This window comes from Squalius cephalus (assembly GCF_949319135.1).
Source record: "Squalius cephalus genome assembly, chromosome: 12".
Lineage (NCBI taxonomy): Eukaryota > Metazoa > Chordata > Actinopteri > Cypriniformes > Leuciscidae > Squalius > Squalius cephalus.
Window position 1 is genome coordinate 23,635,058 of NC_137133.1, and position 25,943 is coordinate 23,661,000.

Sequence of the window (25,943 nt, forward strand, 5' to 3'; positions counted from 1 at the left end):
AGAATATTAAAGTTTGATGCGTTGCCACGGCAACAGTATCTAAGATATAAATAATCCTTTCACAGGTCTACATCTGCCGTGTGTCTACATTATACACATAAAGTTTGAAGCAAATCGGGTAAAAATAAGAGGGTGATTTCAAAGCATTTTGAAAGTGACACATTTTCTGTTGCCAGTTGGTGGCGCTATAACTTTGACTCACAATAGTCACATCCATGTGATCGGCCTCTTACAACGAACACACTGCTGAAGTTTCATCAAGATCAGTTAATGTATGCAGAAGTTATAACACACGTCCTGTGTCCCATTATTCGCCATAAATTCGTTTCCTCGCCACGGCCAAACCGTTCGAGATATCAAAAATCCGTTCGCAATTTAGCATCCTCAATGTCTTGACTTCATTCACACCGAGTTTGGTGGTGATCGGATGAATTCCCTAGGAGGAGTATTTCACATTCCATTATATGCGTTTTCCAAACAACGTATAATATCCGACTTCCTGTTGGGCTGGTGTAAAACTTAGAGCACGAAAGTTGTTCGGCCCGATGAGATCTATATGTGTACTGAGTTTCATATTATTACATGCAAGCGTGTTTGATTTATGGTCCAAGTTTTCAGACACCATTGCAGGGGGCGCTGTCGAGCCCCCTTGCCACGCCCGGGTACCAGCTTCAGTCCGGCCCTGATGGCCGCGGGTTCTGACGTGTGTGCAAAATTTCAAGAGTTTTTGAGCATGTTAAGGGCCCCAAAAGTGCCCGAGAAGTAGAAAAAAAATAAAAAATAATAATAAATATAGCTGCGAGCAGCGATTACGGGCCCAAGCCGGTGGCACCGCAACCCCGGTGCCTTTAGTTACCTAAAGGCACCGGGGTGGCGGTACCGCCGGCTTGGGCCCTCCATCGCTGCTCGCAGCTATATTTATATATATATATATATATATATATATATATATATACACACACATACATATATATATATATATATATATATAAATTATTGTTCAAAAGTTTGGGGTCAGTAAGATTTTTAATGTTTTTAGGAGAAGTCTCTTCTGCTCACCAAGGCTGCATTTATTGATTAAAAATACAAACAAAAACAGTAATATTGTGAAATATTATTCCAATTTAAAACAGCTGTTTTCAATTTTTAAATATTTTACATAGTAATTCATTTCTGTGATCAAAGTTGAGTTTTCAGCATCATTACTCCAGTCTTCAGTGTCACATGATCCTTCAGAAATCATACTAATATGATGATTGATGCTCAATAAATATTCATTATTATTTTCAATGTTAAAAAAAGTTGTGTACAGATTTTTTTTTTCAAAATGCTTTGATGAATGTTAGTTCAAAAGAACAGCATATATTTCAAATATATATATTTTTAACATTATAAATGTCTTTACTGTAACTGTTGATCAGTTTAACTCATCCTTCATAAATAAAAGTACTGATTTATTTTATTTATTTACCCCAAAAATAAAATTTTAATTATTACTAACCCAAAACTTTTGAGCGGTAGTGTTTAACGTTACAAAAGCTTTAGATTTCAGATAAATGCTGTTCTTTTGAACTTTCTATTCATCAAAGACTGTACACAACTGTTTTCGACATTTAAAATAATAATGAATGTTTCTTGAGTATCAATCATCATATTAGAATAATTTCTGAAGGATCATGTGACAGTGACGACTGGAGTAATGATGCTGAAAACTCAGCTTTGATCACAGGAATAAATAACAGTTTAAAATATATTAAAATAGAAAGCAGCTGTTTTAAATTGGAATAATATTTTACAATATTACTGTTTTTGTTTGTATTTTTAATCAAATATATGCAGCCTTGGTGAGCAGAAGAAACTTCTCTGTTATGTGCGCGCCACAGACTGCACGCACGTCCGCTTAGAGTTCCGCCTTTTGCCTTCCGTCAATATTACGTTATTAGAAAAATATTTTTTTAGAGAATCGATTTTTTGACATTTGTGAATCGATTCAGAATCGTCCACGTCCGCATCGCGATGCATCTAAGAATAATTTTTTTCTCCCACCCCTAGATTTCATACAAATAAACAGTTACAATTAAGTCACTTACATTTTAGATGCAATGTTGACTGTTTTTGTTCTGTTTCAGCAGCGAAAATAGTTAAACAAAGATCACGGCAGAACCATCACTTATCACGTGTTTTCTCATAACTGAACGATTCAGCATTTTTAACGAATCGGTTGACTCAAAGATTGAATGATCAATCCATAAACATCTGTCTTAATCATGATCGACTCATTCGAACGAATCGTTTGAACGAATGAATCAATGACTCGCTTATTAAGATGGATGCCTGGCGACACCTAATGGCGGTTTAGTGTTGTTTATTCTTTCCCACATGTGTGTGATTTGTGTGTGCAACATTATCATTATTTTTCTTTCACTATTATATTAGCGATTTAAAAGCACCCACTCGTGTCACACGTCGATTAACCGGTGGGAAAATATCCTCAGACACATACCTAATAAATGTATATTTAAATACAATATTGGCCTACCTGGTTAAAAGTTTTATATACTATTTTGATGTCCTTTTGGACACAAGAGGGCAGTATAGCCCTATATGTTTGCTTTTTTGTTGAACCAAATAGCACTAAATAGCCTGTTTTAACTTTTTCATTCTTCTTGAATTGCAAAAACAGAATAAAATGGGTTTAGTTGTGATATTTGTATTCTTTTATATAGAAATAAATGGTATATAATTACATTTTTAGAAGATTTTTAGTGTTTCCTTTTTGGACATTATTTAATCCCTCGCCATAGCAAAACCGTTTAAGATATTTATTATCCATTCACAATTTAGCATATTTAATGTAGTTTCATCATGTTGAAAAAGTTTGGTACGAATAAAATAAATAGTTTAAGAGGAGTGGCTAAAAATTCAGAGGCTGATTTAGCAAAAAAAAATCACATTCAGACCAAAATATCTGACTTCCTGATGGCCAGAGCTATTGAATGTAAATTAGAAAGTTGTCCAGCTTGATGAGAACAATATACAAACTATTTTTTCTTTACTGTAGTTAAAACTAACCCCCCCACTTTTGTCAAAAGCATGTTGAAAGTGACACACTTCCTGCTGCCAGTTGGTGGCGCTATAACTTTGACTCACAATAGTTACATCCATCTGATCGGCCTCTTATCACAAACACACTGCTGAAGTTTCATCAAGATCAGTTAATGTATGCAGAAGTTAAAACACTTCGTGTCTCTCTTTTCTCGCCATAAATTCATTTCCTCGCCACGGCCAAACCGTTCAAGATATCAAAGATCCGTCCGCAATTTAGCATCCTCAATGCCTTGACTTCACGCTGACCGAGTTTGGAGGCGAATCGATGTATTTCCTAGGAGGAGTACATTAAATTCCACAGCAAGCGTTTCCAAACAACCCATAATAGCCGACTTCCTGTTGGGCTGGCGTAAAACTTAGAGCACGAAAGTTGTTCGGCCCGATGAGATCTATATGTGTACCGAGTTTCAAATTAATTCATGCAAGTTTGTTTGATATATGGACCAAGTTTTAGAACCCCGTTCAAGGGGGCGCTGTCGAGCCCCCCTGCCACGCCCGGCTACCAGATTCAGCCCCGCCCTGATGGCCGCGGGTTCTGACCTGTGTGCAAAGTTTCAAGAGTTTTCGAGCACGTTTAGGGACCCAAAAGCCCCAGAAACCTTGAAAAACAAATGAAAAAGTAAATCTCACTCAACTGACAAATCACCCCCACCCCTCACACACTCAGAGACAGAGAGAGAGAGAGAAAATTCTCCAAAAAATCACATTCAAACCAAAATATCTGACTTTCTGTTGCTTTGAGCTATTAAGTGTAAATTAGAAAGTTGTCCGGCTCGATGAGAACAATATACATACCGATTTTTGTGATTCTAGGAAAAACTAAGGCCCCATTTTTGACTAAAGGTGGCGCTACTGAGCCATTCCACCACGCCCGTTTTTGAAACTTTGCACATGTCTACTGGCTAATAAGTGTGATGTGTCTGTTGAGTTTCATGCAATTTCAAGTATGTTAAGAGTCTCAAAAGCATCAAAAAAGAATAATAAAGTTTGATGCGTTGCCATGGCAACAGTATCTAAGATATCAATAATCCTTTCACAGGTCTTTATCTGCCGTGTGTCTACATTATACACATAAAGTTTGAAGCAAATCGGGTAAAAATAAGAGAGTGATTTCAAAGCATTTTGAAAGTGACACACTTCCTGCTGCCAGTTGGTGGCGCTATAACTTTGACTCACAATAGTCACATCCTTGTGTTCGGCCTCTTACAACGAACACACTGCTGAAGTTTCATCAAGATCAGTTAATGTATGCAGAAGTTATAACACACTTCCTGTGTCCCATTATTCGCCATAAATTCGTTTCCTCGCCACGGCCAAACCGTTCGAGATATCAAAAATCCGTTCGCAATTTAGCATCCTCAATGTCTTGACTTCATTCACACCTAGTTTGGTGGCGATCGGATGAATTCCCTAGGAGGAGTATTTCACATTCCATTGTATGCATTTTCCAAACAACGTATAATAACCGACTTCCTGTTGGGCTGGTGTAAAACTTAGAGCACGAAAGTTGTTCGGCCCGATGAGATCTATATGTGTACTGAGTTTCATATTATTACATGCAAGCGTGTTTGATTTATGGACCAATTTTTCCGACATAATTCCAGGGGGCGCTGTCGAGCCCCCGTGCCACGCCCGGGTACCAGCTTCAGTCCGGCCCTGATGGCCGCAGGTTCTGACGTGTGTGCAAAATTTCAAGAGTTTTTGAGCATGTTAAGGGCCCCAAAAGTGCCCGAGAAGTAGAAAAAAATAATAATAATAATAATAATAAACAATAATCCTACCGAAAACAATAGGGCCTTCGCCCTTTCAGGGCTTGGGCCCTAAATATAGCTGCGAGCAGCGATTACGGGCCCAAGCCGGTGGCACCGCAACCCTGTTGCCTTTAGTTACCTAAAGGCACCGGGGTGGCGGTGCCGCCGGCTTTGGCCCTTCATCTCTGCTCGCAGCTATATTTATATATATATATATATATATATATATATATATATATATATATATATAAGACAGAAACCTTATTACCTTATTCTGATTTTATGATACACTCAAAATATTCCACAACAAATCTTTTAAATTTAATGTAAAAATAAAAACGAAAGTAAGCACTGTTTGGCTCACGTAACCCTCTCATTAGAATCAAAATGTTTCAGCATTTGCGATGTATTTGGATGCTAAACTATTCTTTATTGTAGGCTTTGTTCTTCACTCGTGTTCCAATATCGACGGAAAAAATCATCCTCTTCACACGCGCAAAAATGTGCTTGAAACATCACAGTGGTGCGGTGCTTACTGTGAATGAACGAATTGTTCTACTGACTATTTAGAGCAGTGTAATTTATATATGTTATGTTAAATATTTTATTATTATATTTTATCAAGGCTATAATGAACAGGCTGCGATGTCAAGATTGCAATGCTGGAATGTGTGTTTGTGTGTGTGTGTGTGTGTGTGTGTGTGTGTGTGTGTGTGTGTGTGTGTGTGTGTGTGTGTGTGTGTGTGTGTATATGTGTGTTCATGTTTTTCTATCCCGGTGGGGACTTCAACCTGAATGCACACAGACTCATAGGGACTCATGTCACAGTGGGGACCTAAATAGAGGTCCCCATGGGTAAACAAGCTTATAAATCATACAGAATGAGTTTTTTTGGAAATGTAAAAATGCAGAAAGTTTTCTGGGATAGGTAGGTTTAGGGGTAGGGTTAGTGTGAGGAGATAGAATATACAGTTTGTACAGTATAAAACCATTAAGTCTATGGAGAGTCCCCACAAAGATAGTAAACCGTGTGTGTGTGTGTGTGTGTGTGTGTGTGTGTGTGTGTGTGGCGTGGGCGCGATTGAACAGTGGACACATAAAAATATACTCCGTCATTATACAGGACGACATTCAAACTGCAAAGTGTTAACTTATATTTGTGTACAGTCGCAATAAAACACAACATTGTGCTTTTGTAAAATAATTTCAAGCAATCCACCCCCCGAAAGGCGCTCATTTTAAAATTAAACTAAAATGCTCATGGCTGCACGGGCATTCATAACGGTGCGCATCCACGGCGAGGAACGAGCAGAACAGAGTGAACGTTTTTCAGTTAATTCCTACTTCCATAGGAATTCATTTGAAAAGCTCGCTCAACCACTATCAGTGTCAGTGCGGACGAGCATATTTTACTTTCATTTTTAAGTTGGCGATTCAAAAGCCCCCAGCGGTGTCACACATAGATTAACCAGTGGTAAAATATTCTCACCGTCACAAACCTAGTATATTTTTATGTAGATACAATAGGCCTACCTGATTTTGAACACAAGAGGACAGTATAGCCCTATGTATGACTTGACTTTTATGGGACTAAATAGTACAATTACTATTTTTAAACATAAATAATTATTAAATTGAAAAAAAAAAAAGAATAAAATTGGTTTAGTTGTGATATTTGTATACTTTTATATAGAAATAAATGTTTTTTAATTAAATTTTTAGAAGATGAGGCTTTTAGTTTCCTTTTTGTACATTACTTAAGTCCCTCACTATAGCAAAACCGTTTGAGATGTTTAATATTCGTTCACAATTTAGCATCTTTAATGTATTTTCATCATTTTGAAAAAGTTTGGTGTGAATAAAATAAACCAGTTAGGAAGAGTAGCTAAAAACTCAGAGTCTGAAATATCCAAAAAATCCACATTCAAACCAAAATATCTGACTTCCTTTTGCTCTGAGCTAATAACTGTAAATTAGAAAGTTGTCTGACTCGATGAGACCTATATATACTGATTTTTGGAACTGTTGGTAAAACTAACCCCCCCACTTTTGTCAAAAGCATGTTGAAAGTGACACACTTCCTGCTGCCAGTTGGTGGCGCTATAACTTTGGCTCACAATAGTTACATCCATCTGATCGGCCTCTTACCACGAACACACTGGTGAAGTTTCATGAAGATCAGTTAATGTATGCAGAAGTTATACCACTTCGTGTTTCTCTTTTCTCGCCATAATTTCGTTTCCTCGCCACGGCCAAACCGTTCGAGATATCAAAAATCTGTCCGCAATTTAGAATCCTCAATGTCTTGACTTCATGCACACCGAGTTTGGTGGGGATTGGATGAATTCTCTAGGAGGAGTACTTCGCATTCCACAGCAAGCGTTTTCCAAACAACCCATAATAGCCGACTTCCTGTTGGGCTGGCGTAAAACTTGACGGGGGGAAAGTTGTTCGGCCCGATGAGATCTATATGTGTACCGAGTTTCATATTAATTCATGCAAGCGTGTTTGATCTATGGACCAAGTTTTGGGACCCCTTTCAAGGGGGCGCTGTTGAGCCCCCCTGCCACGCCCGGGTACCAGCTTCAGCCCGTCCCTGATGGCAGGGGGTTCTGACTTGTGTGCAAAGTTTCAAGAGTTTTTGAGCATGTTAAGGACCCCAAAAGCCCCTGAAACCTTGATTAACAATATAAAAGCAATAGTCAAATCCCCCCTCCCCTCACACACACAGAGACACAGAGAGAGGGAGAGAAAATTCTTCAGAAAATCCACATTCAAACCAAAATATCTCTCTTCCTGTTGGTCGGAGATAGATCATGTAAATTAGAAAGTTGTCCGTCTTGATGAGAACAATACACATACCAAGTTTTGTTGCTGTTGATAAAACTAACCCCCCCACTTATGACTAAAGGTGGCGCTACTGAGCCCCTCACCACGCCCGTTTCTGAAACTTTGCACATGTCTACGGGCTAATAAATGTGATGTGTCTGTCGAGTTTCATGCAATTTCAAGTATGTTAAGAGTCTCAAAAGCATAAAAAAAGAATATTAAAGTTTGATGCGTTGCCACGGCAACAGTATCTAAGATATCAATAATCCTTTCACAGGTTTACATCTGCCGTGTGTCTACATTGTACACATAAAGTTTGAAGCAAATCTGGTAAAAATAAGACAGTGATTTCAAAGCATTTTAATAGTGATGTACTTCCTGCTGCCTGTTGGTGGCGCTATAACCTTGACTCACAATAGTCACATCTGTGCGATCGGCCTCTTACAACGAACACACTGCTGAAGTTTCATCAAGATCAGTTAATGTATGCAGAAGTTATAACACACTTCCTGTTTCATTTTTTCGCCATAAATTCGTTTCCTCGCCATGGCCAAACCGTTCGAGATATCAAAAATCCGTCCGCAATTTAGCATCCTCAATGTCTTGACTTCATGCTGACCGAGTTTGGAGGAGATTGGATGAATTCTCTAGGAGGAGTACATTAAATTCCACAGCATGCGTTTCCAAACAACCCTAAATAGCCGACTTCCTGTTGGGCTGGCGTAAAACTTAGAGCACGAAAGTTGTTCGGCCCGATGAGATCTATATGTGTACCGAGTTTCATATTATTACATGCAAGCATGTTTGATTTATGGACACGTGTTCGGATCCCGTTCCAGGGGGCGCTGTCGAGCCCCCCTGCCACGCCCGGGTACCAGCCTCAGCCCGGCCCTGATGGCCGCGGGTTCTGACCTGTGTGCAAAGTTTCAAGAGTTTTCGAGCATGGTAAGGGCCCCAAAAGTGCCCGAAAGGTTGACAAAATAATAATAATAATAATAATAATAATAATAATAATAATCCTACCGAAAACAATAGGGCCTTCGCCCTTTCAGGGCTTGGGCCCTAATAATAATAATAAACAATAATCCTACCGAAAACAATAGGGCCTTCGCCCTTTCAGGGCTTGGGCCCTAATAATCCTACCGAAAACAATAGGGCCTTCGCCCTTTCAGGGCTTGGGCCCTAATAATCCTACCGAAAACAATAGGGCCTTCGCCCTTTCAGGGCTTGGGCCCTAATAATAATAAATAATCCTACCGAAAACAATAGGGCCTTCGCCCTTTCAGGGCTTGGGCCCTAATAATAATAATAATAATAATCCTACCGAAGTTCGCCCTTTTATAGGTGGCGCTATCGAGCCATTTTGCCCCGTCCAATTCTGAAATTGGATATATATATCTTTAATGTATTTTTATCATGTTGAAAAAGTTTGGTGTGAATAAAATAAACCACTTAGGAGGAGTAGCTAAAAACTCAGAGTCTGACATATCCAAAAAAACCTTTCAGGGCTTGGGCCCTAATAATCCTACCGAAAACAATAGGGCCTTCGCCCTTTCAGGGCTTGGGCCCTAATAAATAATCCTACCGGAAACAATAGGGCCTTCGCCCTTTCAGGGCTTGGGCCCTAATAATAATCCTAACGAAAACAATAGGGCTCTGCGCCCTTTCAGGGCTTGGGCCCTAATAAACAATAATCCTACCGAAAACAATAGGGCCTTCGCCCTTTCAGGGCTTGGGCCCTAATAATAAACAGAGCAATTCCAAGAGGGTCCTCACACCATCGGTGCTCGGGCCCTAAAAAGTACAATGGATGCAGAATTTCACGTAGGCCTAGATAAAAAAAAAAATAAAAAAATCGCAAAGCCTCATTCAATTCCATTCGGGCACCGAAAGTGAAAGTCAGTAGGGGAAGGGCAAACTCTGTTTACGTGGCTGCAGCGCTGCACGCGACTGACACCTGAGCTGAGCCTGCATGAGCGGCCCTAGAAGGAGATTGTCGCGGTTGTCGGGTGAGACGACTCAACGTTGTCGGAAAAGGTGAGTTTGTGATGTATAACAAACGAACGATCATCATCAGGGTTCCAGACTGCGACCATTTTTTTGAGAATGTGCGAGTTAAAATTTTATGTGGTCGCATTTGTGCGAGTGCATGGTCATGTACTACTCAGTTAAATTCACGCATGAATTTTCCTGCATTGAACTTGTTTTAGCGCCCGCCAAAGTGAATTTTTGTCCCGCCAAAGTCTTATTTGATCGGTGAGTAATGTAGATGAACTGCTGCGCTTGTGACAGGGCGCATGTTTAACTGAAAGAACGAGCAGAGAGAGAGACCCGGGGCCTGTTTCAGAAAGGAGGTTCAACCAACTCTGAGTTAAAACTTGAACTCTTGAGTTGACTTACCCTGAGATGGGAAACTTTGAGTTCTCTTACGAGAGGTCTCTCGTATTGCGTAAGGTTAGCTTACGCATCGGGAAAGTCTTCTTTCTTCGAGATCTGAAGCCAAAAAATTATCCTTAATTTTGTATACATTGTCAACGCAGTGCAGCAGCCGACAGACCTAGGCAGGCTGTATAAGCGTGCTCATTGGCTGCTCGGCGGCAACTGCTTAAGCCTATCGGTGAGCGCTCTGAACGCGGCAACCAATGAGGGCGCTTCGCGCCCTCCGCACCCTTCTAACCGTCAGAATGGGTGTGGCCAGCGTGTATATATTCAGCGCTCATAGGCTAAAATTCTGATTTTCTTGTCTTCAGCGACGCTCTTCGCATCGCTGGATCTTGAGAGCCGCCGCCGTTGAAACCAGCGACCAGCAAGCTTAGGACAGCGCCTGAGGAAGCCGGCCGTCTTCGCCGCCTTCAGCCATCCGTGCCTGCTACGCTATCCGGCGACATATCCTTTACATTATTACTGTTTCTGTGTGTACTCTAAAAGAGCACGAGGCGTTTTTGTAAAAACGCCTCGTTTTTGCGGCTCGTGCCGCGCCCCGCTCAGCAACGGTGACCGCCACCTCTCTGCGCTCTCTGCCTGGGCCGCGGGCACGCCGCCACCGCACTCTCCGAGTGCGAAGAGCTTTCAATGTCGACCCTGCGGGCTCGACTTGAAGCTTTCGACCAAGCTGTCGCTCCGCCTGTCTCTGCCGGGCCGCGCAATAAGAAGCGCCGCTCGCAGCGACCACCGGAGACTGTTGTGACTGAGGAGCTCGCCGGAACCTCTCCCTCGAGCTCTCTCTCGCCCTCTCCCTTCCGGCCGCTCAACCGCCGGCTCTGCCCGCGCCGCCGCCGCGTCAGGAGATGAGGCGAATGTGATAGATACCCGTACTCTCCCTCTGTTCGAGCCGTGCAACTACGCCGCTCACAAGGGATGGCAGAAGTGGACGGTCTCGGAGCGAGTTTCCTCTCCCTCTCTTCGAGCCGCGCAAACTGAGCCGCTCACGAGGGATGGCAGGAGCGGACGGTCTCGGAGCGAGTTTCCTCTCCCTCTGTTCGAGCCACGCAAACTGCGCCGCTCACAAGGGATGGCAGGAGCGGACGGTCTTGGAGCTCTCTTTACGTTACAAGAAAGCTACTCCGTCCTCGCGCGTCACTCACCGGTGAAAGGGGAACAGAGTGTTTTCGTCCCGCCGTGGCCTGGACTATAACCTCCATTTCTCACACATTTCTCAGTCCCCTCTTAAGTTCAGGCGACTGGAATTGTTACTATTGCAGTATACGAGCCTGTTATAAATACACGCTCGCCTGCAAGCAAACGCCGTCACAAGACATGATGACGCTAACCGAGTACTAATGTATTCTCCCCTGTGGCTCAGTGGCGGAATCCTAGACTGTCAAGCTAGAGACCCGGGTTCGGTCCCTGCTCTCGCGGCAGATAAAGTTTATGCTGTTCGCTTCTCCGAGCTCGCGGCCAGTTTTTCTTACATACAGAAAACAAGCCCGCTCTCTCCCTCGTTGGGCCGCGCAGATTGCGCCGTTCAAGGGATGACAAAGCGGACGGTCACGAGCAGCGTTCAGCGTGCGCGCCTCACTCGCCGGCGAAAAGAGAAGAGAGTGTGTTAGTCTCGCTACGGCTGGACAACCGCCAATCCTCACACATTTCTCAGTCCCCTCTTAAGTTCAGGCGACTGGAAATATTACTATTGCAGTAAACGAGCCTGTTTTAAACACACGCACGCCTGCAAACAAACGCCGACGCGACACATGAGGTCGCTTTTTATATGCTCGCGCTAACTGAAAGCTTATGTAATTTCCCCTGTGGCTCAGTGGCAGAATCATACGCTTTCATGCGAGAGATCCGCGTTCGATCCCAGCTCTCGGGGAAGTTAAAAATTTATGCTGCTTGCTTCTCCGAGCTCGCGGCCAGTCTTTCTTACTTACAGAAAGCGAACCCGCCTCTCGCACCACACCTTCTCAGGGTGCTCGAGTATTTTTGAGCGTCTAAACACGAGAGAAGAAAAGACGGTTAAATCCCGCAGCCCTGCGGCTGGACCACCGTCGAAGCTTAACGCTCTGTCAGTCCCCGTTGCCACGGCTACTGCAGCTGTTTACCCCGCAGTCAACGAGCCGGTATCTACCCGCTCGCCTGCGCGCATCCGCCGTTCTCACGGCAACCCAGAAAAATTTCAAAAGAGCATATGTCTGGTTGCACGGCTGACGCCGTATGTGTTTCTAGTACAGTGAATGTGCCCACGTTCTGTGCTCACCCCTGTACACAAGCACTATACATCCCGTGTCTCTCACAGAGCCCACTCTCATGAAGCAGGCAAAAGCCGCTTTAGTGTTAAAAGTAGGTCACGTGTCCACTTCTCCGTGCCCACACCTACTCACTGCCCGCTCTGTCACACGGCCTCGCACGACCGGTCATGTTTTAAATGTAAGTCCTGTGCCCGCCCTCGAGCGCTCACACATACTAACTACATTTTCTCCCCGACGCCGATATCGCGCGTCGCGCCTCACACTATATGTTCCCCGTCCAAAGCCACCGGGACACTGTGTGTAAAACGGCCAGCTATCGCTACGTGCGATCCGCCGTATCTAACCACCAAGAGCGCGCGCGCCACGCCCGCCCCTGAATGTATGTCCTGTGCCCGCCCTCGAGCGCTCACACATACTAACGAACATTTTCGCCCCCGACGCCGCCATCGCGCGTCGCGCCTCACACTTTATGTTCCCCGTCTAAAGCCACCGGGACACTGTGTGTAAAACGGCCAGCTATCGCTGCATGCGATCCGCCGTATCTAAGCACCAAGAGCGCGCGCGCCGCGCCCGCCCCTCCGTTTCGAGCTCTCGAGCCCGCGATGCGCGGCGATCGGAGCCCGGAGGCCATTCTGCCCCTGGCTGCACACGCAAAAGCGTGGGAAACTATTCCAGGCGCATCAGAACGGGTGCTAAGCACAGTAAAACAGGGCTATACTCTGCAGTTCGCTCGCCCCCCTCCGCGCTTTCAAGCGCGTATCGAGACCAGAGTGAATGGGGAAGTAGCACATCTACTTCGAGCAGAAATAGCTACACTTCTGTGCAAAAGGGCTATAGAACCGGTTTCCCCTTCCATGAGCGAGTCGGGCTTTTACAGCCGTTATTTCCTCGTTCCCAAGAAGGACGGAGCTCTCAGACCAATTTTGGACCTGAGACGTTTGAACAAGGCTCTTATGAGAAGACCGTTCAAAATGCTCACAACCAGACAAATTCTCGCGCAAATTCGCCCGAGGGACTGGTTTATATCTCTCGATCTAAAAGACGCGTGCTTTTCAGATCCTGATAATACCCCGTCACCCCGTCGGCCCATACCCCGTCGGCCATTCTTGAGATTCGCCTTCGACGGTCAGGTATATCAGTACACGGCCCGCCTGTCGACACAGCGCGCGCGCTGCATTCGACGCCTGGCCGCGTCCCTCCGGCCGGGCAGCACCGTACCTCTCACAACCTAGTAACCTCTGAAATGTTTTATGGCCTCAGCCGCAGCAGTGCTTCGGCTGGGTCTTTTACGAATGCGCCCGCTACAACGCTGGCTGAATGCCCGAGTGCCTCACAGAGCATGGGCTTCCGGCGGTATCCGCATCAGAGTGACTCAGAGCTGCGTTTCAGCTCTGAAGCCCTGGTTAGCGGCCGACTGGTACCAGCGGGGAGTGACAATGGGAGCTATCTCACACCGCAAAGTTATCTCGACGGACGCTTCCACCTCAGGCTGGGGCGCTCTGTTCGAGGGCAAACCGGCTTTTGGCCTGTGGTCAGACCGGGAAAAATGCCTCCACATAAACTGTTTGGAGATGATAGCGGTCGAGAACGCGCTCAGGCGCTTCCTCCCATTCATACGGGATCACCATGTGCTAGTCCGCTCGGACAACACGTCCGTGGTATCCTATGTGAACCGACAGGGCGGTGTCAGATCCAGGAATCTGTGCAGGCTGACAGAACGCCTTCTCGTGTGGGCTTACCGCTCGCTGCGCTCGCTGAGAGCCGCGCACGTGCCGGGCCACCTGAATGTCGGTCCAGACAGACTGTCCAGGGACAACATTCCCCCGGGAGAATGGTCTCTGCACCCCCAGACAGTCCAGTTTCTCTGGCGCCTATTCGGCAGAGCGGAAATCGACCTCTTTGCGTCGAAAGACAATGCTCAATGCCCGAAGTTTTATTCGAAGAGCGAGGACGCGCTGTCCCAGACATGGCCCAGCCTCCCGCTGTATGCTTTTCCTCCGATCTCCCTGTTGCCACAGGTCATTTCGAGGATCAGAGAAACGCACCACTCAGTGCTGCTTATATCCCCGCGATGGGAAAACCAAACTTGGTACCCAGAGCTAGTGAGGCTGTCGCACTCACCCCCATGGCCGATCCCGGTGAGAAAGGATCTCCTCTCCCAAGCCGGTGGATCGATCTGGCATCCCCATCCAGAGCGCTGGTCGCTGCATGCATGGGTGATCAACGGATACCCGTTGACCTGTCAGAAGGGGTCGTGAACACGATCACACAGTCGAGAGCCCCCTCCACGAGACGGCTCTACGCGTCTAAATGGTCGGTGTTTTCTAAATGGTGCGCTACTAAAAACTTGGATCCGCGCGCATGCGGGGTCCCGCGGGTGCTCTCCTTCTTACAAGAGCTGTTGGAAAAGGGCAGATCCCCTGCCACGCTCAAAGTATATGTGGCCGCTATTGCAGCGTTCGCTGAGACGACGCGCGGCCGGGCAATGGGAAGGAATGAGCTCATTATCCGCTTCCTCAGAGGAGCAAGACGGATGAATCCCCCGCGGCCCCCCTCGGTTCCCTCGTGGGATCTGTCCTTGGTCCTAGCGGCCCTAGAGGCTTTTCCCTTTGAACCGCTTGAATCCGCGGATCTAAAGTATCTGTCGCTTAAAACCGTTTTTCTGATAGCTCTGTCTTCAGTCAAACGAGTGGGTGATTTGCACGCGCTATCTGTTAGCCCTGCATGTCTTGAGTTCGGGCCGAATGACTCGAAAGTCATTCTCAGACCGAGACACGGTTACATCCCCAAAGCGATTGGAACCCCGTTTAGGGCACAAGTTATGTCCCTCTCGGCTCTGCCAGCATCCGACAGTGGGGACAGTGATAATCTCCTATGCCCTGTCCGGGCGCTGAGAGTTTACATCACGCACTCCGCCGCTTTCAGGCGTTCAGAGCAGCTCTTTGTTTCCTTCGGCGGACGCACCAAGGGTCTTGCCGCCTCGAAACAGAGCTTGTCCAGGTGGATAGTGGACGCGATAGCAGCAGCTTATGCCTCCAGACACCTGCAGTGCCCTCTGGGCATCAGAGCCCACTCCACTAGAGGCATGGCCTCATCGTGGGCCTGGTCCAGCGGAATTTCTAATCACGGTATTTGTATGGCGGCGGGCTGGGCCCTCCCCATCAACATTCGTGAGGTTTTATAACCTGGAAGTTCCTGCCCTACAGGCAAAAATACTGTCAGCATAAGTGACATGTATGCTCTGCCCATTTCTCGTGTGCAGACTACGTTCATATGCTGGCGCTATTCTGGTACTATACTCAGGGTGAAGTGTTTGACTCAGACCGGCTGATCCGCTCTGTTTCCTATTTCCCGTTACGCGCTGTTGTCGGTGCTGGCCCGCGCTGCTGGCCGCCCGTATTATTCTCTGTCGCGCGGGAATTTTTCCCTTCATGTGAGACCGACTATGTCGTTTTTCTCCTACCCTTATGAGTGCTTATGTACTGTATGGGCTCGCTCTGCCGGCCCTACTGTTTGTACTGTTATATGTTTATAGACCGGCCGCGCCGCTCTATTTCATATGCTGCATGAAGTGCCTGTACTGCGCTGGCCCGTCTCTCCGACCGGCCACATTTCCCAGCAGAGTGTTTTCCCCGGTTTCCCTGGGATTCATGGGCTGGATGCTCGGCGCACACGGCGTTGACAAAGGGTTCCCGATGCGTAAGCTAACCTTACGCAATACGAGAGACCTCTCGTAAGAGAACGTACTCGGTTACTAATGTAACCTCGGTTCTCTCTAGAAGAGGGAACGAGTATTGCGTAACCTGCCGTGTCGCGCCACGAGCTTTTGCGCTTCAGACTGCGAAAACCAGAATTTTAGCCTATGAGTGCTGAATATATACACGCTGGCCACACCCATTCTGACGGTTAGAAGGGTGCGGAGGGCGCAAAGCGCCCTCATTGGTTGCCGCGTTCAGAGCGCTCACCGATAGGCTTAAGCAGTTGCCGCCGAGCAGCCAATGAGCACGCTTATACAGCCTGCCTAGGTCTGTCGGCTGCTGCACTGCGTTGACAATGTATACAAAATTAAGGATAATTTTTTGGCTTCAGATCTCGAAGAAAGAAGACTTTCCCGATGCGTAAGCTAACCTTACGCAATACTCGTTCCCTCTTCTAGAGAGAACCGAGGTTACATTAGTAACCGAGTACGTTTTCGGTTACAGATCAGCTGAAATTAGTTAGTTCAATCAACTCTGAGTTGACCTACTCAGAGTTAAGCGCGTGCACCACAACTATAAAAAGCCATTATCAATGGAGCGCAGAAATTATGAGTCACCATGGCAACAGCGCCAGACAAAAAGAGGTCTTCATATTTCTCACCAGTACGAACACTATTACTGTAATTTTACAGTATTAGAACATTAATGCTGTAATTTAATTAAAGGGATTACTCTTAATTCTTCTGTAATTTAAAGTAAAATCTGATGTAATTGCATTAGACTAGAACAATTCTGTATATTTAACATACATTTTTAAAAGGTATACAGTATTTTTAATGTAACCTTCTCCCTCTACACACTTTGGTCAATTCAAGAATAATTCATGCAATTGTATATTGTTTATTTGAAAGCATTAAAAGTGCAGTTTCTTGTCTTTCCTTGTATTGTTCAAGTGGTTGAGGTTGATATGGGATTTAGTAATAAGTAGACCAAGATAGTCTAAAGATAGTTTTTATTTCTAAAGTTTTTATTTCTGCTTTCTAAAGATAGTCATTATTACATTAATCTAATTACACTGTTGAAGATGTCATTTGTTGTTAGTAATACAAGTAACTTACCCAATTGTTATAATATCAGAGGTGAAACTGGAAGAACAGTATGTTATTCAACCTAATTTTAATTTTCATGTAGGGACAATCCAGCAGGTATTAAAAGAACATAGCAGCAGCTGAAAATTAAATATAAAAACATAATTCAATCAAGTAAGGCTTGAGCATATCATGGGTGTAGGCCTGACTTTACAAACATTTGACATTAAATAACTAAAGCATCCAGTGTCTAGCAGTGCAGCAGCATTTTTGGCTGAGGGAATTTCTGGAGGGACTTCAGAGCCGGTCACTCCCGAAGATCCAAGAGCCTCATAAAATGTAAGAGGTTTACATATGTTATTTTTTATATAGGCTATTTTTGATATTTCCATTTATTTTACTTTGGGTTGGGTTTTTTGTTGGTCCCAACAGATTCTGATGGTAATATCTGTCTTCTGGAGCCTCCTGTCCCAACAGAACCCCAGGCAGTTGTAAGTAGCCACTCAATACACCAGAAATGATGACAAATAGTGTTATAAAGTGTACTCAACCAAATGCTCATCTTCACAGGACGATGGGGATAAAGAGTTTCTGCTGCCCACAGAGGTAATGTTAATATTATGTGTCTACACATCAAACAGTCTACACATTCTGATTATTTCACATTTTTATGTGGAGTAGCCTATAGAATCAAAGTTTAAATCTAAGTATAAACAGGTATTCGTATCTCTCCCTCTGCCCCCAGAGTGTGGAAGAACAGCAGGAGGAGGGTCCATCAACTTCTGGTGCACAGATTAACACAGTTCAATGATTTCCAGTAAATGCCACAGTTTAATTCTGTAGAATTTGTTTAGAACTACATTATGTAACTCTAATCTACTACTGTATTTTCAGTTGCCAGTTAAGGAGATATATAGACTTCATCTTATTAAAAAAAAATAGAAAAAAACTGCAGTAAAAATAGCAATATTTTATTTATTAATAAAAGATTAATTTGATTAATAAAAATGTACTGAAAGAATGAATGAGGTGTTTAAACACCACTTCCTCTTTAAAAAAGGGGAGGAGACCGATAGAAACTCTGGGTTTACCGAAGAAAACCTGCTCCCGACCAGGTTAGGTTCACAGAGTAAGTTACCATGGTAACTGACTCTGAGTATAAGTTACCTCTCTTTCAGAAACGGGCTTGACTTACTCTGCTTTCTCAGGTTTAACATACCTCCCATTCTGAAACAGAAAACCCAGAGTTTCCCTCATTTCAGGGTTAACCTACTCAGAGTTTTCACTTAACCTCCTTTCTGAAACAGGCCCCTGCTCTCTCTCCCTCGCACATATTAATCAAAGTAAATCGATACGGTGGTAAAAGGTCGGAAGACCAAAAGTTTCATGTGGAGCATTCAGAGATTTTTTTTCCTGAATTACCGCTGGGCTGGGTGTGAATTGTGCTAAATAAGTTGCCTTATCTTCTCTGCAAAGCGTTCCGGACATTCAGCTGACATAAAACAACACTTTAATTAAACGAAAAAAAACTATCCAGTGATGAAATGTTTTCTGTGTTGACACAAATCTTGGATGTGTCCATGTTCTAACTGCTGGGATAATCACACAACGCGCGTACACGTCCAATTCGCGAACTAATGACTCCTTTGAACCGATTCATTTTAATGAATGGTTAAAACAACTGATCTTTCCAACAGTGAACTCAGGAGACATCTGAATCGGTGTATAACTAATCAGTAACACTTTACAATAAGGTTCTATTTATTACATAAATTACATAAAAAGTACAGTTTGCTTACTCAAGCTTAAGCTTTAAAATAAATAAAACCACTTGTTTTTTTTGAAAAGCATATGACTACATTTTTCCACACATCAAGAAGAATCGTTAAAGAATCGGATCGATAATCAGAATCGTCAGTGGCATTATTATTGATAAAATCTGTGTTATTATTAGTAGTAGTTAAGGTGATTGAGTGCTGTATTTCAGTGTTTTACTTCTTTGTGTATATATATTTTAATAAAGACCCTGTTATTCTCAGTCCTTCATATAGCCCGTGAGTTATTTATTTATTTATTTATTTATTTGGGGGGGGGGGGGGGGGGGGCTTTTTTCAGGTCAGAGCAACTGCCCCTCAAAATTCCTGTGCACGTCCCTGCTCTTTGCTAGTTTTGCCTAAATATAGCTATTGAACAGTTCCACTGTTATTGCCCAGGAAAAGATAAGCGTCATAACACATGTTGACTTTTTGGGGGGAATGAATCAATATTAGTAGAAATACTGCTAGAGAAACCACAACTGTCCCTCTACACCAGTAAAGGACCGGGTCTTAATTTCTGTGAAATAATATGGAAAGAACAATGAAGCTGGGGAGAGTGAATGCCTTTAAATTATAAATCATACGTAGCTATGTTCTCTAATGGCTCTTTCAAAAATGATAAAGCTAGCTATACTCCCCTCCCTCTATCTGAGAACACAGCAAGCACCTTGAAGGAATAGTTCACTTAAAAATGAAAATTCTGTCATTGTTTACTCACCCTCAAGTTGTTTCAAACCTGTATAAATTTCTTTCTTCTGCTGAACACAAAGAAAGATATTTTTAAGAATGTCTGTAAACCAAACAGTTGATGGACCCCACTGACTTCCATTGTAGGAAAATACTTGTGTTCAGCAGAAGAAAGAAATTCATATAGGTTTGAAACAACTCGAGGGCGAGTAAATGATGACAGAATTTAAATTTTTAAGTGAATTATTCCTTTAACTGCAAGGTCATTAATATATGAAAGGTCTTCACACCTGACAGCCATCAGTGTTTCAGCTGTGAATGTCCATAGAATTCCATGGATTCCTGTATATGTCCATATAGGCCAAGTATCTGGGTATTTCTTGAAATCTAAATTGTGTAAAATGTGTAAATTGGCCCAGGTATTTTCCGTGTACATCCGGCAAACCCAAAATTACACGGCAGTTTACCATGGCCAGATATTACCAAATATGACCCTTTTCATGCAGTGTGATGTTTACATCATGCGGACTGTACACAGACCCTTGCGTACATTAGGGGTGTAATGGGTCTCGGTAAAAAAAATACCATTCTCCACCCACGGATTGGCACTCACTTGCACTGCGGTTCTTAAATCTGACGACGCTTCTATAATATGGTTTATTGAAAATTAACAGACAGACAAAGTTCTGATAATGCATGTTTCTGTCGATGGATACACATTCTCTGTCACTCTTAGTAAACTTTGTTCAATGCAAGTGCCCTATGCTTGAATATGACCAGTCATTTAAGCAGTCATCACCCGAGTGTTGATAGCGCAAGCGAGACCTGAATAGCACACGTTGCTATCTGTTTAAACAAAACTCATTTAAGTCTTGTCAATTTAAACATTTAAGAGACAGAAGCAGCGAATGAGAACTCACACTCTGTGAGAAGATTGTGTGCACTCAAAACAGTGTCTCAGACAGCGCGCAAATATGGAGTCCGCTTTCAAGTCTTGTGCTTCAACGGACAAATTCACACATAAATTATGTCAACATGCCCGTCTTGGTGAGTATCCTAGCAGACAGTTGGTTACATCTTAAGTGAATGAAACAGTCGAGACGTGTATCAGTATCAGGGTGTACTGGATTTATATCTTAAATTGACAGCAGGCTAATATTCCTGCTGTCTGTGTTTTTAATGTTAATCAAACAACAAAAGACAAGGACAACACTCACTGCTCTAGATTGAATAGCTTCAGTAACTTTAATGAGGATTATCTTCAATTTATGCAGTCAAATACGCAATGTTATTTTACAATTTCTCTACCTGAAAACTAATGTTAGACCTACCTGAAAAACACTGTTTATTTTATTTGTATCTTTGCTTGTATTTAGATTATTTGTTGTACATTTTCTATAGTAGTCCTTTTTTCCCCTTAACATAGCACATACCGAATTGTACTAAAACAGTGACCCTAAAACCATGATACAAACCGATTTGTGAGTAATTTGAATCGTAGCACCCCTAGCGTACATGTAAAAACCAAAGTATACTTTTGGCTTTAATGCTATCCATCGTCACAAGTCCCAGACAATAGAAACTACATGTCAATCAACCAAAGCATAGTTTTTAAACTTGCAGCAATGTGTGACTGTTAAAAAGAAAATTAATCTAAATCAAGTTATTTGGCACAAACATATGTAAAGTACATTTTTGTTACATAATGTCTGTGCTCAAAAAGTAATATATTCAGTGAAATAAAAAACTGGAAGTGTGCCAACAATTTTTTTTTGCACAACCACACCGATTTCTGATTAGTGATGTATGCAACCACAGATGTTATTACCCGGTGTAGGCAGGGACTCGCTCATGCTCACACACACACAAAAAACAAAAAAAAACAAAAAAAATCAACCAATCCTTACTCTCAATCTCTAAACGGTTGAGAACATCAGCAGCCACGGCATCGACCTCCAGCTCGCACACACTCATCCGTTCCACCTCCTCTAAAACCAGAGAACTGCAAAACAGCAATAAAGGTAAAAATTACATACAATGCTGGTATGTATTGACATATAGCAACAACACAAACACACCTTGGTATGTTGTCCTCCTCCCAGCGAGTACACATTGTATCCCTCAGCTCGCTGTCACTGAGTATGGACATACAGGGATTCTTCCATGGGCTGCTGCTGCCCCCTATATTCAACATCTGCTCTCCTAAAGAAACAAGTAGTAATAGCGGTGCAAAGTGTAAAAAAAAGTACATGTATTGAGTTAAACTCGAAACTGTCTTTATACTCTCGTTAACACCCTGTGTGTGTGTGTAGTCTCAAGAGAAAAAACATACATTTGTGTTGTTTTATTTCCTTTTCTTCTCATGTATTATTTTGTAATAAGTTTAATTTCCTTAATTTTGACATGTACATCACTTTTTAAACCTCTGGGCTTTAAAAAAAAAAAAAAATTGCTTCGTCAGAATGGGATGATACTTAGCTATGTGAATGTACAAACAAAGTAACACGTGGCTCCTTCGCAGTCAAAAATGACCGACACAGGGAATGAATGGGAAATCCGAAAACTCAGAGAATTTTTTGGTGTTATAAAAACTACAAATCAGCCACTGTGCAGAAAAAACGTGCACAGAAATGAAAAAGGTGACACTAAATTGTCAAGAGTGCAAAATAGACATCCACCTCCCCCAACCCTCACTAGGGTTGCACAGTAGACCAGTACAGGGAAAATAGTGGTATATATTTTATTTCAAAATGGTACGATATCATGCCATTAGTTTTCACTGTTATGCTGATGATAAGCTGATAAAGTATATATTTAAGTGTACTATATTTCTTCGCGCCCCGACGAAACTTACCAATTCACAAAATTAACGGAATGCATAGCTGATTAAAAAAAAACTGGAGGACTCGTAATTTCCTGCTACTTAATTCTGAAAAAACAGTGTTTCTAATTATTTGACAAAAAAACCTCAGCACATAGTACTAACCTAGAATACTGTCTAACATTTGATGGAAGTTCTGTCAAGTCTTCATCGTCAGTTAGGAAACTGTGTGTGCTCTTTGATACCAATCTTTAATTTGAAAGCCTCGTTTCTAGCATCTTTAAAACCGCATTCTTCCATCTAAAAATATATACATATATAAATTACGACTTTCAATGACAACTGCAGACAGTTAATGCGTTCATGACATCAAAGCTAGATTATTGTAATGCTCTTATGCATTACAATCCAAGCATCTGTCACTTGCCCATCCTGTCTTATACAAGACAATAGATCGACAGGTGAGTGCATCATTCAAACGAACTAATGTTCACATACATAAGATCGGAACTGCAATTCATCAATTGGCCGCTTGAGGCTGGATGCAAAAGAGTGTCAAATCTGTATCTCCCCCATGTTAAAGGGTAACTAAACCCTAAACCAACTTTTTTTAGTTAATGATCTGTAAGAATGGGGCTTTATTATTGCTGTTCATTGATTCGAGTAACTTTTTTGACATTTGGGTATAAAGTAGGGATGTTAACGATTAATCGACGATCGATTAATTGTCGATAATACATTTAATCGATAAAATTTATCGATCATCGATTAAGCAGGTTCATGCGCGTACGTGCTGCTCAACCGCAAAACATGTATAGCGTGCACGCCGGACTTATGTTTGGGACCTTTTTACACCTTCCTCATGACTAAGTTTGCCTGTGCATTCGCAGCCTTTTGCTTTGTGCAAATGTAAGTTGTAATGTTGTGTTTATTTTGTGTAGGCCTAACGTATCTATATCTGATTTATCTCATATAGGATGCATTTGGTTAAGAATTAATGTAGTAAAGCTTACTGTGATCCTCTTCAGTTTCAGCGCGCGCAGCTCAAACGGCAATGCACGACTAATAATGACAATTCGACTGTCATATTACATAACATTATAAAGAGAACAATATTGTAATAAAATTTTGTGAATTATTTGGGTTTAGTTGCCATAGTCGCATTGCTCCAGAAATAGCGCGTCCACAACATGAGTCATTCTGAATGGCAACTTAACTTAGAACTTAGTTCAAGTTCACTTGTGCATTTGCTTCATTTTGTGCAGATATAATTTGTAATATTATGTTTATTTTGTATATATCTGAATAATCTCATATAGGATGCGTTTCTTTGAGTTAAATAACGCGCTAGCAAAGTGCTCCAGTTTAACGGTATTCATTCAGCGCGCAGCTCAAACAGCAATGCACGGTTAATAATAACTATGATTAGGACTGTCATATTACAAAACATGAGAACACTGTTTTATTAAATCATTGTGAATTCATTGGGTTTAGTTGCTATTTTCAGCGTGTTGTTCCAGGAAGAGCACGTCCACAACAGTCGCATATTCCAAGCACGCATGAGGCGTAAGATTACAATCTTTTCTACACTTTAGATTACTACACTTTTCATAAGTCGTTATATTTGATTATTAAATAATTAATTTAATTAAATGATCAATCACATTGAAACATTTTACAATCCTACTAGCCCTTTATTTAGATTAAAAACCATTCTCATTCATTTGGTGAGGAACATAGCGTTTTGTGCAGTATTTGCACACCCTTTTATGCTGTTGGCCATATGCCACTGCAGCAGACTCATAATGCAGTGTTATGGCTAACGATTAATCAATTAAACGACAATCGATCATGGGAATTTGTTAAAATTGACATCCCTAGTATAAAGTGTTTTAATTCTACAATATATGGTGTAAAAACGTCTGAGTGCTGCCCTCTTCAGGTTGAACGGTGGCTACTGCAGTTGAATTTTCCTATTGGATATTTGCGGTACTACTTGACGTAAACCGTACTACATGACATAAGCAGGTTCCAGCTCACCACGCCCTTGGTACGAGCTAGCGTAGATTTATCTTTATTTAGTACAGTGGTCAGGAGGGTACGTAGGTGTAGTGTTGCTGGTTGCAACAGCACTGCTGGACTGCATAGCTTTCCAGCAGACTTGGAAATTAGGCGCCAGTGGTTGCATGCACTTGGCCTGGAAGACCGTGAGTTCCCGCCTAGAGCTCAAGTGTGCAACCTGCATTTTACGCGGGATTGCTTCTCCAACGCAATAGAGGTGGAAATGGGCTTCTCCACACAGCTCGTGCTGAAAAGCGACACAGTGCCAAACACTACTCCTCCTGCATGGACTCCACCACCGCAGCGTGGTCTTGATGTGATCATATATATTTTAATCACAATTTATGGTTAGGCTAAAGTTAATCCCCTGGGGTCGACAAACGCGCCGGTGCATTTTGCTGGATTTTTTCACATATCGGCAAAATATGAATATGCCTACAGAGAGCGCGCGCTATTGACATCAACTCGATAAAACTCATCAGATGCATGTACTTTACGTCGTCTTGCAACCCTTTGAGTCACTCTCCAATTTAGAGTCTGACAGCAGGTCTCAGGTGCACGCCTCCCCGCTCAGCCCCGCCCTCGGTTCGTCCCCTCTATCTCTACCCCTCAATTGAAAATTGAATATTTTCAAATATTGCCAGTGGGTGGAGTCAAGCTCTGACCAGGGGTTTTGTTACCCTTTAAAATGCTCAACTTTACAGCAGAAAAAAGTATGTTTACAGCCTGGTGCAAAAAGTGGCTTTGGTCAATATAGCCCTTCATGACAACTGTGAGGGGGGTGAATTTTTTTATAACTCATCCGTTTAAATTATATTAAGCCTTAAAGTTCTGCATAATTAAGGGCGTGGCCACTTGAGTGACAGGTGAATTGCCGCTGCTGTCACTACTAGCAGCTTGTCTACTGTTAGCATCACGTCACCTCAGATAATTCCAGCTGCTGAACTTGGCATCTCTGCTGTGTTTGTGCTTTTTTTGGGATTATTTAATACAATTTAATACACGCATTATACCTTCGCCCACGCCGTTGGATTCCGTCATTAGAGTATTGAAAGAACCAGCAGTGCTGTTTTTCAGTTGTTTTCCTCTGTGAACATGCACTCATGGATGTCTGACAATTTTGTTGTTTTTTGGAGTTTACAGATTTAAAAACGTCTATAGATAGACCGTTGCTCTCACGGAACAGATAGACTATGCTTATTTAACTTTTTAGTGTTAAAAAAAAAAAAAGGGACCATCAGATGAAATCCTGCAGGTGTCCGTGCTTTCTCTCAGTCCATGCAATAAGATGCGCACCCTTGAATGAGTGCGGATTTCTAGTGCATTTACTTGAACTTCTTAGGTAATATCTATGGTTTAACCCATTTGAGAGGCGGCCAAAAATCAGAATTTAAAATG

The 25,943-nt window shown here is 42.8% G+C and overlaps 1 protein-coding gene across 1 annotated transcript in view; it reads right to left on the reverse strand.

Annotated features, from left to right (window-relative positions):
• Positions 1–25,943, reverse strand: part of rev3l (REV3 like, DNA directed polymerase zeta catalytic subunit) — a 351,481-nt gene that overhangs the window by 181,634 nt on the left and 143,904 nt on the right. The window contains exons 5-6 of the mRNA XM_079887722.1: positions 21,742–21,865; positions 21,571–21,665 (exon numbers count right to left, since the gene is read on the reverse strand). Of these exons, the coding sequence (XP_079743848.1) occupies positions 21,571–21,665; positions 21,742–21,865 (219 nt within the window). The remainder of the gene's footprint in view (positions 1–21,570; positions 21,666–21,741; positions 21,866–25,943) is intronic.